General features: G+C 33.2%; 1 protein-coding gene across 1 annotated transcript in view; it reads left to right on the plus strand.

Moving 5' to 3' along the window:
* LOC140446565 (uncharacterized) overlaps positions 1 to 12,075 on the plus strand; it is a 109,159-nt gene extending 97,084 nt beyond the window's left edge. The window contains exons 11-14 of the mRNA XM_072539129.1: positions 44 to 296; positions 8,357 to 8,467; positions 11,267 to 11,369; positions 11,897 to 12,075. Coding sequence (XP_072395230.1) covers positions 44 to 296; positions 8,357 to 8,467; positions 11,267 to 11,369; positions 11,897 to 12,045 — 616 coding nt within the window. The 3' untranslated portion in view covers positions 12,046 to 12,075. The remainder of the gene's footprint in view (positions 1 to 43; positions 297 to 8,356; positions 8,468 to 11,266; positions 11,370 to 11,896) is intronic.
* The last annotated feature ends 1,018 nt before the right edge of the window (positions 12,076 to 13,093 follow it).

The raw sequence follows: 13,093 nt of genomic DNA on the forward strand, positions 1-13,093 counted from the left end.
AATATGTATTGCACTAAGCATACTAAAGGCTTCAATATTTCAGATATATGATACCACTACCACATCTCACAGAAAATTTTCATAGGATAACTATATTCAGAGTTAATGATATAGATCCAGAGACATTTGATGTGTACGATTATGCAGGAAAGATGTTAAGAAATTTGTTTGAAATTAAAAATAAAGAGGACCTTACTTTGGGAGAAATCTTTGTTCTTGATTGCAAGTACGCTAAATTTGCTACTATTATTAAATGTACTCCAATATATGTTAAGAAAATTGCTTTTGTATTGGAAGTAAGTATTGTTTGTTTTATTTTTATTCTGGAAAATATTAGTAACAATTAAATCTCCATTTTTTTTATTATTCATTATTTGTTTCGCCTTAATTGCACTAAATTCAATATAATTCAATAATAAATTTAATTAAAATACTAGGTTTGTTTATAATACTACCACTACGATTAAGACATATATCCCATTGTTTTGCCAATCGATGTATATCCTGCTTAAGGGATTCTTGTGACTGTCGCTTTAAGAATTCTTTTATGTCATCGCGTGCCTTAGACTGTGGGCCAATGAGCACGTCGATGAGCATTGCCCCACCTTTCTACCTCCTATTTAATTTACCATTGGCCGATGGACTTGAAAATGCACATATCAATATGAAATAAAGTGTTTAAATTAGTGCATTTTCTAAGCCGTGAGTAGTCAAGCCTAACCATACTTCGACTCCCATGTAGGGTTTCCTACACCCTGGGAGCCTCCTTCACGGGGCTCTGCTCCCCACTTGTCTTTAGACTATTTTGCTAGAGCCTTTTCATCATCAAACTGCGTTTTTTTTGTGAGAGATTACCTAACCCACGAAATTGGGATAGAAACGCAGATAAAAACTTTGAATTGACTGCTCGAAGTCCTCTGTAGAGCATCTAGGGAGCTGATATGGAATTATTTCTTTGCGAAGACCCAAACCTCCCTATGGTGACATTTATGGTATTTTGTACTTCTACATATGACTGAAAACGGTTCCTTTTGAACGCCTTATTCACTGGTCCAAAGCTGTGAAAATTGCACGGCGATAAATCAAGACTATAGGTGGGATGCTCTTATATCGTACATTTCTTTCGTTGTAGACTTTCTTTCACTACTTTAGTCCGCTAATTTCTTAATTTTCATCAAGATTTATGGCTAAAATATTCTGTGATGTACAAAGAAATGCCTGAGCAGTTCCACTGGGGTGATTGTTGTTTCGTGGATGTGTGCAGAGAGTGAAACATATCGACGGCCGTTGGGATGTCTGGGTCAGAGGAGATAGAAACTGGCTGTTTTAGTTCTTCTTCTTCTTTTTTATATAAATATGACTCTGTATATTTTTTAATGTGATTCTAGTCTTCCTATTGGGAAACCGTCTCTTGCAGTCTTTACTACTCTATCTGTTGTCATTCAGCTTATATGATCGCTTCATTCTACTTTCATTATGCTTTCATTTCTTACTCAGTTCTTGATGCTCTCCACCTTGCATCTATGTCATATATCTGTCTTCTAGCTCTATCCCATAGTGTCTTACCATCAGTTTTTCATCTCTGCTATTTCTAACATTCTTTTTGTCCTATCTGTGTCAGGTCGTGTTTCTGCCGCATATGACATTATTGATCTGATACTGTTTTGTAAATTCTGCCTTTTATTTTTTTCTCGATATTTTATGTCTCCATATTGGTTTATTTAGGCAACCTGCGGCACTGTTTGCTCTATTCACTTGATGTTCCACTACATTTTCGAGCTTTCCGTATCTAGATAATGTGATGTCTAGATATTCAAACTCCATTACTTGATCTATTATTTGAACTTCGAGCTCCCATTTACATCTTAGTAAATTTGCTGTTATAACCACGCATTTTGTCTTTTTGGGGGAAATTAATATGTTAAATTTTTTGGCGGTTATATTAAATTGGTGCAGCATACGTTGTAATCATCTTCATTTTCAGAGAGTAGTATTGTGTCGTCTGCATACCAGATTATTTTAAGTTGTTTTCACCCATTTGGTTTTCTTTTTTAGTTCTTAGTTTTTTTATTATTTCATACATAATCGGGTAGAATAATAGAGGACTCACGAAATCTACCTGTCTTATCCCATGGCCAGCTTCAATTTTGTTGAGTTTTGATTATTCCCAGAGGTATTTTTCCAAGTAGATAACTCCCTTTAATTTGACCCCATCAAATGCCTTCTTTAGGTCCACGAAACATAGATATGCCGGTTTGTTATATTCTAATGATTTCTCTCACATTTGCTTCATTATAAATATAGCGTCAGTTGCATGATCTTCCCGACCTGAAACCTGGTTGTTCTTCTAGTGGTATAATTTCATTTAGTTTATTTGTTATCACTTTGGTTGTTAATTTTAGTGTTGTGTTTAATAAATGAATTCCTCTGTAATTTTCCGGGACCGATTTGTCTCCCTTTTTAAAGACAGGTATTAGGATGCTCGATCTCCATTCTTGAGAAATTCTGTTTTGTTCTATTATTTTTTTGGATTAGTTTTAATAGTTTTTTGGTCAAATCTGGTGCTCTGTACTTTAGGCGTTCGTTCGGTATTCGGTATTCTGTCCTCTACTGGTGACTTTCTACTTTTTAAATTCCTTAAGATTCCCTTACCTCATTCTCCGCAATATTTATTTCTTCGTTTGCCGTCACCTCTTGTGCTAGTGGTTCATTCACCTTTAGCAAATAGGGATCGTAAGTGGTCGGCCCATGTTTCCTTCTGAATATGTTTCGTTTTTATTAGTTAGTTTATCTCTTTTCTTTGTCCCCTGATCATTCTTAATATTTCTTTTAGTGTTTCGTAGAAGTCGTGTTCCATATGTTTTGAAAAGCTTTGCCAGTCTTCCCTTATTATTTGTGTAACAAAAGTATTCGTTTCATTTCTGATTCGTTTATAGTGGTTGTATGCCAGTGTTTATTGTGTTCTGTATAGTAAAAAGGCTTTCTTCTTTTCTTTATATTTTGTCTTCACTTCCTCTCTAAACTATGGTATTTTCTTTTTTGATATGTTAGTGTTCGTTACTTTCCTCTCTGCAAGTGACTCTATTGTTGCATTAATTATGTTATTTTTGAGTTTTTTCTAGATTTCCTCGATGGTATAGTTTTCCAATATTTTATTCCCAGCGATCTTCTCTGATATTCTTTTTCTGTATAAGTATTCCGTGGATATCGTATTTAATCCTTCGACTTTGATTTTTGTTTGTGTTGGCGCTGCTCTCTTGAGTGTAAAGTATTTCATGATGTCTCTTATTTTACATAATACTAGGTCGTTACCTACATCTTACGAGTTGAGTCTGTTTTAGTTATTCGAATTAATTGGAAAGGAATTTCACAACAGGTTTTACAGTATTTTCTAGTTGCTTTTGTTCCTGCAGTCCACTATAGTGTTAGGTCACCGCAAGAACTTGTGTAACGCATTAAAATGTTTGTGTCTGTTTGTTAGTAGAGGGAGTTTTGAGCAAATAGTTTTGGTTATTTGCAAATGAGATTGGAAAACCGAAAAAAAAAACATTTTCGCCTTGTCCGAAGATAAAATGGGAAATTAGGCAATGAAGATTTAGAAGGGATAATTCAAGCAGATTTGCATACTCGTCAAAGCATGTTTGGAGTAGAATAACAGGGTTGAAGCTTTTTATTTTTGGGGTGAGGACTCGCACGTTGACTTAAGTTGAACAGGAAGTTGTTAAAGTCTCTTGTATTTTGGTGTGTGAACCATTTATGGTTTTGTGGGTGAAATTTCTGTTCTGAAAGTTTATCTTCTTGATAATTGTAGGGGGTTTTACCGGAGAGGAATTGCCAGGTTTTATAGTTTGCTCTACGCAGGATACTACCATTGGAATTCAGAAGTTTTCGTTTCTAAGAGTCTTCTAGGGGATCGTAGATGATCAATTTATACTCTATAATGGGTTGAATGTAGGTTTTATAAGTGTAGATAAGAGTTTTTTTACTAATTTACGTTGTAGATAAGTGTAGATTAAGTGCAGATAAGAGTTTTTTACCAATTAGTGTGTTTTACCAAATCTTTCTGCAAGTTAATTAAGGAGTAGTGCTCTGTTTCGCACCCTATCTAAAGTTGACTTAAAATCAGCGTCACAGCTAAGAATCTTGGTGAACAGATAGGTTCGGATAGGTCACTGTTGGGCTAATACAGATGCTATCATTCTGCTATTAATGTTAGGAAGTACCGGTTAGAAAGTTTACGTATGATTTTGTGTTACAAAAGACTATTTTTTGTTGACATAAGTGTAACTCTACACTTTAAACACTGCGCTATTGCTCAATGCCATTTTTCCGAAAGATTTTCTTAGGATTATACCATTTGTTGTTCTTAATATGGCTGCATCGTCTGCATACATAAACAATTGTGTGGCTGGTATATTTTGAGTGTTGAGGATATTGTGGTATATGATATAAGCAGTGGTGCTAGTATTGAAACTTGTGGGACTCCAGCTCTTCGAGATATTTTCACGAATTTTTACAATTTCGTAACTCAGGTATGATTTTACAATTTTTATATAAAAAGTTACCCCGATTTCAATTAGTTTCCGAACAAGTCCATCATGCCAAACTTGATCGAAGGCCTTTTGAACATCAAGGAATGTGGCTATGATGATTTTGTCGTCGTTTATTGCTTGGTTACTTTAGTAAAAGTCTACTAATACATGTTGGGGAGATTTAGCAGATTGAAATCTGTATTGATAATTGGGAATGATATCGTTGGCTTCGAAAAATCCATTGAGTCGCTCATTGAGGATTTACTTAAGGATTATTTCTAGCGTACTTATGAGTGAGATATATCCTAGGATCCTAGATCCTTTAAGTAGCATAATTGTGTTAGTGACTTTTCAATGTGTAGGCAAATAGCTAATTTTTGGACATGCATTAATGATCTTTGCAAGACGTGGAATGATATTCTCTAGAAGTTGTTTGAAACATCTGTGGTCGATAAAAGGTTCATAATTATGTGGATTGGGCATTACGACAGTATGTCGGACTATAAGGTCTGTGTTGAGTTTGAAAATGTAATCAAAGTTTCGGTTTTATGGGATTTGGAAGTTGTTGTGAAGCGAGAGGGATGCAGAGAAAGAGAGCGAAAAAGATAGTGCGGCAAATGTTAAGAAGGAAAAGGGTAGCCAATCTGATTTGCATTGTGCATAATCAGTTATAAATGGATAATTTAGTAGGAAAGACATTGAGGTAATTTACAGGTTTTCTATAACTTCTCTTCCAACTTTGGTAAAATTTTAATGAATAGAAATTTTTTCACGCAATAATTCTGGATTAAAAGAGCTCGGCTATTAAACATTTCCTCCCTCGACAATGAAAAAATTAACCTGATTAAATGAATTTTTAGTTTTAATTTTAAGATAATTCTTAGTAGAAATGTTTAGATATAAAATTATTCTTCTTCTTCTTCTTCTTACTTTATAAATAGGCTTAATGCCTGTTTTACTTCGGTTTTTAGCCTCAATAGACGTTGTCTGGCCATCTTTTCCTCGGTCGTCCCAATGATCTTCTTCCATTTGGCGATTTGTCTCTTGCTATTCGTACTATTCTATTTTCTGTCATTCTTTCGATGTGTTGATTTTCCATTCCACTTTTCTTCTTTTGGTCCACGCGTTTATTTCCTCTATACCACATCTCGCTCGTATTTCCTCACTTCTTACTCTGTCTCTTAGAGTTTGGTTTGTTATTTTTCCTAAGACTTTCATTTCTGTTGTTTCCAGTAGTCTTTGTGTTTTCGCCGTATCTGCTCTTGTTTCCGCTGCGTACGTCATTATCGGTCTTATTGTTGATTTATATGTCCTGGTTTTCGTTTCCGTTGTGAGGTATTTGTTTCTCCAGATTGTGTTGTTGAGACATCCTGCTGCTCTGTTTGCCATGTTCATTTATTTTTGTACTTCTTCTTCCACTTTTCCGTAGCTTGACAGTTTTATTCCCAAGTATTCAGTTTCCATCACTTGTTCTATTATTTTGTTATTTACGACTGGTATACATCGTCCCAGTTTCGCAGATATCACTATGATTTTAGTTTTCTCTGTTGAGATCTCCATGTTGTATATGAGCTCCGTATCTTCGAATTCTTTAATTAATCTTTGTAGGTCATCTTCATTTTCGGCTGTTATTATGGCGTCGTCGGCGTAGCATATTAACCTTTATTTCCTGTTCTCCCATTCTATGTCCTCCTCTTTTTTTAACTTTCTTTATGAGTTCATACATTATAAGGTTAAATATTGATGGGCTCAGCGAATCTTATTCTCTAATGCCAGTTTCATATTTGATAGGTTGCGAAAGTTTTCCTTTACCTTACCATAGCTATGTTATCTTTATATATATTCTCAATGGTTTTTACTAAATCCAGTGATATTCCCTTTTCATATAATAAATGTATCGCGTCTCGAATTCTCACTCTATCAAACGCTTTCTTTAAATCTATCAGACACATATATGCTGGTTTGTTATATTCCAGCGACTTTTCTTTTATTTGTCTTATTACAAAACTGCATCCGTGCATGGTCTTCCTGTCCGAAATCCTTTCTGTTCCTCTTGCAGAGATATTCGTTCATTTATTTTTGTCGCTATTATTCTTGTTGTCAATTTGAGTGTTGTATTTAATAGATTTATTGCTCGAAAATTATTGGGGTCTTTCTTATCTCCTTTTTTAAAGAACATCACCATGATCGCTCTCCTACATTCATCTGGTATTCTGTTCGTGGTGATTATTTTATTAATAAGAAGTTGCAGTTGTTGTACAAGGCGATCACCTCCATATTTTAAGAGTTCATTCGGTATTTGATCTTCTCCTGGTGAGGTGATTTTGGGAGATTTCGGTCTTTTTCTCAGTTATTATATTTGGCGTTTCTGGTAAAGGTTCTTCGTTTTGTTTTTTAAACATTTTTGTCAGGAAGGCCATCCATGTATCCTCTTGTATGTGTTCTATTTCAACTAGTTCTTCCATTTCGCTTCTTTGTTGTCTTATGAAGTGCCATACTTGTTTCTGTTGTCCATAGAAATCCATCTCTAGCCTTTTGTGAATCTTTCCCAGTAATCTGTTCTTGTTTTTCTTACCAATTGATAAGTTTCAGTTCTTATTCTTTTATATTTTTCATATGATTCCTTCGTTTTTTCTGACTTATATTTTAGAAAAACTTTCTTTTTTTGGTGACATTTTTGTTTAACCTCTAGTGTAAACCATGGTGTTTTCGTTGACCACTTTTTGTTCATTATTTTCGTTCCAAGGGCTTCTCGGGCAGCATCCAGAATATTTTTCTTAAGTTTTCTCCAGCTATTCTCTACATTGCTTTCATTTTCGATATTCTCCATTTTTATTTTCTGTTCTAGCTTTTTTTGATATAATGATTTTATGGAGTCATCTCTTAAATTTTCTATTTTTATTATTTCCTCTGCATTGGTTTGTTTAAGCTTCTCTTTCCATCTTTCATTGAATCTAATTTTACCAAGTATCAAATAGCGATCGCTTTCCACATTGGGTGACGTCAAACTTCTCACATCCACTATCTGTTTATGGTGAATATTTCTGTTTGTGATCACATAATCTATCATTGATGTATGTCCTCTTATATTTTCAAACGTGTATTTGTGTTGAATTTTTAGATCAAAAAATGTGTTGGTTATCCTTAGTTCGTTTGATGTGCAGAATTTTACCATTCTTTTTCCGTTTTCATTGATAACTCTTTCATTAAACCTTTGTTTTTTTCCTGGTATTACTTCGTCCCCTATTCTGGCATTGAAATCTCCCAATAATATAAGTAATTCATTTTGCTTCACTTCTCTTTCCACTAATGTTTGTAGCTCATCATAGAATTCTTCTTTATCGCTGTCAGGTTTGCAGTCTTCTGGTGCATATATCCCTATTATGTTAATAATTTTGCTGTTCTCCCTAATTTTTACTAAAAGTATTCTCTGAGATATGTACTGGCACTCTTTAATTTGATCTTTATATTTTGTTTTGATCATTATTGCGACACCTCCCTTTGCTCTTTCTTGTTTCGGAACCCCACTATATATTAGTAAATATTCTACAAGCCGCGTCTGTCCTATACCTTTCCTCTTTGTTTCCTGTAGGTCGCAGATATCTATTTGATATTCTCTCAACTCTTTTTCTATTTCCTGATCTCGGTTATTTAGGCTTTTTATGTTCCACGTCGCCACTCTCATTATATTTTTCGTTTTCCAGTTCGTCGTCCTTTTTCTCACCTTTGTCGTTACCATATATTCTGTCCTAGTCCGAGGCTCGTCACCGGTTCTTTGAGCTTTTTTTTTATATGGAATTATTAATACATAATTATTATTTTAGAATGTATGGGCCAACAGACTTAATGAGATGCACTTAATTAATGTACCTACGTATATGGACAGACTATTAGTTTTGGCAAGGACATTGTTAAGTAAAAAATTACGAGAGCGGGTAAGTGATGAACATTAGAATGGATGTCAAATGAACATCCACACTAATTGCTTTTTCCATGACATTGGAATTCTCTAGAACGGCTAATATTCTGTGGGTTCTTGATCTATAATTACTTTTAGCGGTAGTGTGTTTTTTTGAGATGACTATCGGACATTTGCACAGCAAATAACATTCATTTCTAAGCAAGTAATAACAGTTTCACAGACGGATTATTCTAAAATGTATTCGACAAATTTCCATTAAAAATCGTTAAACAAATTACTGAAACCTTAATTTTTCAGCTCAGTGTTGCGAAAACGCAACTTCAAAAAATGGATGCAGTACTATTGATTGCGCTAAGTGATGCAAAACCGCAACAATATAGTTTAAACTACAATTACAGAACAGAACAGAACAGAATAGATCAACTGCATGTAAAAACACGCAGAAATTCGGCATTTTAACTATCAGCGGCAACCTCTAACAAACGGAAGTTTTTCGAGCTGTAGGTACACAGTACCCTATACTAACTACATCTGTTTAAATGTGTAAACTGTAAATACTTACAGAATTTAAATCAAATAAAAGACAGATATCGAGCACAGTTTTAATTAAATCTTGCCCAAGTACTTTCTCTCCTAGAGCATCTTCAAGGGCATTTTAAAATAAGCCAAGAAACGTTTTTTCAATTGTAGGAAAATTAATTACTTCTTCAAAATTAAGCTATCCAACAATTTGGTGAATGTCATAAACATTAACTAATATATTTACACGAGGCAAAGGACAAACAGTTTAAATATTATTAAAAAATTAAAGAAGCTACATATTGGGTGATAGCAGGAGAGAGAATGGCTCCTGGTCTTAACTGAAATGTTAGGTTCGGTTAGGTTAGGTTGGCATCTGTTAGGTTGAAAGGTTGAAAAGTAGCATCCGACATATGACAACTTGGATGGGCAGTCACAATCATGGTGATGTGATATGCAAAAATGGTGATTTAAAATTCGATGAAACTGAACATTGACCAAAGGTTCTATAGGAAGTCAACTGATGAAATGTAAAATTATATAGATTACTTGATGTAGACTGAATAATCCAGACATCACACTCAAACCTGTCAGTAATAATTTGGGTGTTAGTTTGGGGGCAACTGAAGTGGACATAGAGTGTGAATGTAAGAAATATACTAAACAATCTATTATATAGTGGGTGGTTGACTACAATAAAATGGTCTACCAAGCACTATCAATACTATAGAAAAGAAGAAATCGAACTATAAAATTGAAATACTTAGAATTAAAAATGAAAATTGTAAACAAAGTGTATAAATAGGGTATAATACCAATAGTTCAGTTGAATCCACAGTCAATGGGAGATCCATAAACTTAAAATGTCAAAGCATTCTTCAAGACCAACTGACCAACAGTGGGAGATGTTGAAATATACAACTGTGGAGATGGTATATCTAAATTACGAAGAGATATTATGGAGATTGTAATCAACGCCAACTATAGATCAATTGATCCTGAACAAGCTTGTTTTGCAAGTTATTGAAGAATGAAATAGTAATATTAATCAAAATATGAAATTAATAAACTTTTAATGGGTATACTCAGTGCAGGAAGTCTAAAAAGTCGAGCTGGGTCCCGAACTGCAATAAAGTTTTAAAAAATAGGTTTAAATTTAATATAATTTAAATTAATTTCAGTATTAAGACAGTGAAAGTTTCCATTTGTTTCCCTTGTAATGTCCAAATCTTTCAATAAATCCAACTCCAAGTAGTTTTTCTTTCTACTAATGTCATGTAAAATAGATGAACCAGTATTGATATTAAAATTATGTTTACTAGATAATAAATGGTGACCAAAACTTGAAGAGTTTGGTCTTTTCAAGTGCTCTATGATTCTAGTAGATAACTTTTGAATGGTTTTACCTACATAAGAGGCATCAAAATCATCACATTTTAATTAATAAATACCACTTTTTTCAAGAGTGTTCATCCTATCTTTGGTGTTGATTAAAAAGGAACCTAAAGTGTTTTGTGAATTTCGTTTTCAATTGTAAAAGTAAAACGTTTTAACATTTTTTTGGAAATGTTGCTGTTAACTAAATAGTTAACAGCAATAGTACTAAATGCTTGTATAAATGTATGTACTATTTAAAAGCTTATGGATGATGTGGGGATCATAACCATTATTGAAAGCAATTTGCTTGAGAGTATTAAGTTCTAAATTGAAGTTCTCATTAGAAAGTAAAAATTTGAGAAGCCTATGTAACTGTTGAAAGCAGCCATTTTATGTTGGGTTGAATGATTAGATGTTTCATGTATAACATGATCTGTTTGAGTAGGTTTTCTGTAAATATTGTACCCTTGAGAATCTTTTTTATCAATCATCAACTTCGAGTTTTTTCGACGTTAATTAATTTTCCTTCAGTAGAAATAACGTTTTCTCGATATCTGCCTTTTATTTGATTTAAATTCATTAATTCCAGCATTCAACTTTATATCACTTACAGAATTAGTTTATTAGGAGAAAATATAGAGGTCATTGTATGAATGTGCTAAGAGTGTTGCGAAAACGCAACGCTGGGCATGAATGGATTAAAAGTACGCCAAAAATGTTATGAAATAACAAAATTTTGTATAAATATGCATTAGTATTGCAGAGTAGTTACGTTTCTACCACCAAAACATGAAGAAATAAAACTTTTTAAACCACTTGTGTAATTTAGTACGAAAGGAATTTTTATTTAATTGAAATGTATTTTCTGTTATTTAGAACTAGGAAATGATGATATTTTATATGACATATTTTATAGATTTTTGTTCATGAAAGCTTGGACGATATGCTTAAAGTTGTCCCTCAAGACTCTCTACCCAGTGATTATGGCGGAAAAGCACCGTCGCTAGAAGAACTTCAAAGTAAGTTTAAATTAAATTATTTTAAATAAATTTATATTATTGAAGGAGTCAATAGTCACGTTTAATTTATCTTATTTACTAACTAAGCAATAAAGGTAAATATTAATAACTTCTTGTCTTCTTCTTCTTTTTAAATCAGGCAAAATACATCCTGTCTCTGGCAGTAATTAGTATCGTCATCCACAAAATATCCGTTAATTTAACTCTTCTAAGAAGTCATGTGGATTTTGTAACAGTTATTTACTTATGGTCATAAGTTCTCTGTCCCCTAGATACCGCAGTAATGTTCTTCTCTTTTCTGGACTACGTGTATGATAGTTTCGTGTCTTTATGAGAAAATTTTCTGTATCTATCCATTTTAGACCCCTTTACAATTCCAAATGAGTAGCTTAGCGCAGAACATGCGCACATATTTAATGCCTTAAAAAATTTTTACTATTAAGATATAATTATCATAGTTTCATTATTTTTATTATTGTTAAATTTTTTTCTGCATTTGATACAGGAGTTATTTTGTTATTTTTCAGAACTATGGGCAGTTAAATTCAAAGAATATAAAGAGAGATTTGATAAAATGGAGGAGTTAAAAGTGAATGAGAAATTGCGGCCAGAGAAATTGGAAAATAGTGAACTTCTTGGATACCACGGCAACTTTAAAAAGATCGATGTTGATTAAATTAATAATTATTGTGTTAATTGTCTGTTATTTGTGGTTTTTATTAAAGTCCTAAGCTTTGTATAAAAAAGAGTAATTAGCAAGTTGTTAATGAGGGGGTGTTTCAGAAATTTCTAATAAATAAATCTTATACACTTAGAGATCTTAGTTGGTTTTTTTACGTGTGTGAAAAGAGATGGTATTAGACAAAGAATATTTTCCCGCAAAACTATAGATTGGTTTATTTTTTTTAGATTGGTTTATAAATTTAATAAAATATCGAATAAAAATTTGCCTGAATAAAATGACAGATTACTGATTTTACTAATAGACTAATATTGAGACGAATTAAATCTAGATATAGGTTATGAGTCAGATCCATATGGACCCATATATTGAGAAACATGAAGTTAAAAAACTAGCCAGAAACAAATTACCCGGAGTAGGTAATCTCCTAGAGGAACTACATAAAGAAGGTGACCACGATATTATAACGGCACTACAGCAGCTCTTAAAAGAAATATGCATACAGAAATCCCTTCCCAGTGGTTGGAATACTTTGCACCATACACAAAAAAGAGATTTCTTTGAGTACTCTAACCACAAAGGAATCACGCACACATTCTAAATGTAGCCTATAAAATATTTTCCACTATACTATGCCATCGTATGGCACCATATACAGAACAAATAATAGAAAAATACCAGGCTGGTTTCATAAGTTGAAAATCGAAAATTCATCGGATGGAAACAATGAGATAAATTTGAGAAAAAATACTGGAATATGGCATTATACTCATCACATATTTATGGACTACAAGGCAGCCTCCGACTCTATAAATAAAAGATAAATGTTAAGAGCAATGAAAGAGCTAGGCGTGCCAAATCAGTTGGTAAATTTAACAAAACTTAAAAAAGTTGAATGTAGAATATGATTTCAGGGGAAACTGTCTAAACCATTTAAAACAACTAAGAGAGCCTCTCTCCTATATACTGTTCAATCTGGCTCTGAAAAACTAATTCGTACGTCAAAAATCACAACCATCGAGTCAATATAAAACAAATCAGT

The sequence above is a fragment of the Diabrotica undecimpunctata genome, chromosome 7, assembly GCF_040954645.1.
Source record: "Diabrotica undecimpunctata isolate CICGRU chromosome 7, icDiaUnde3, whole genome shotgun sequence".
Classification (NCBI taxonomy): domain Eukaryota; kingdom Metazoa; phylum Arthropoda; class Insecta; order Coleoptera; family Chrysomelidae; genus Diabrotica; species Diabrotica undecimpunctata.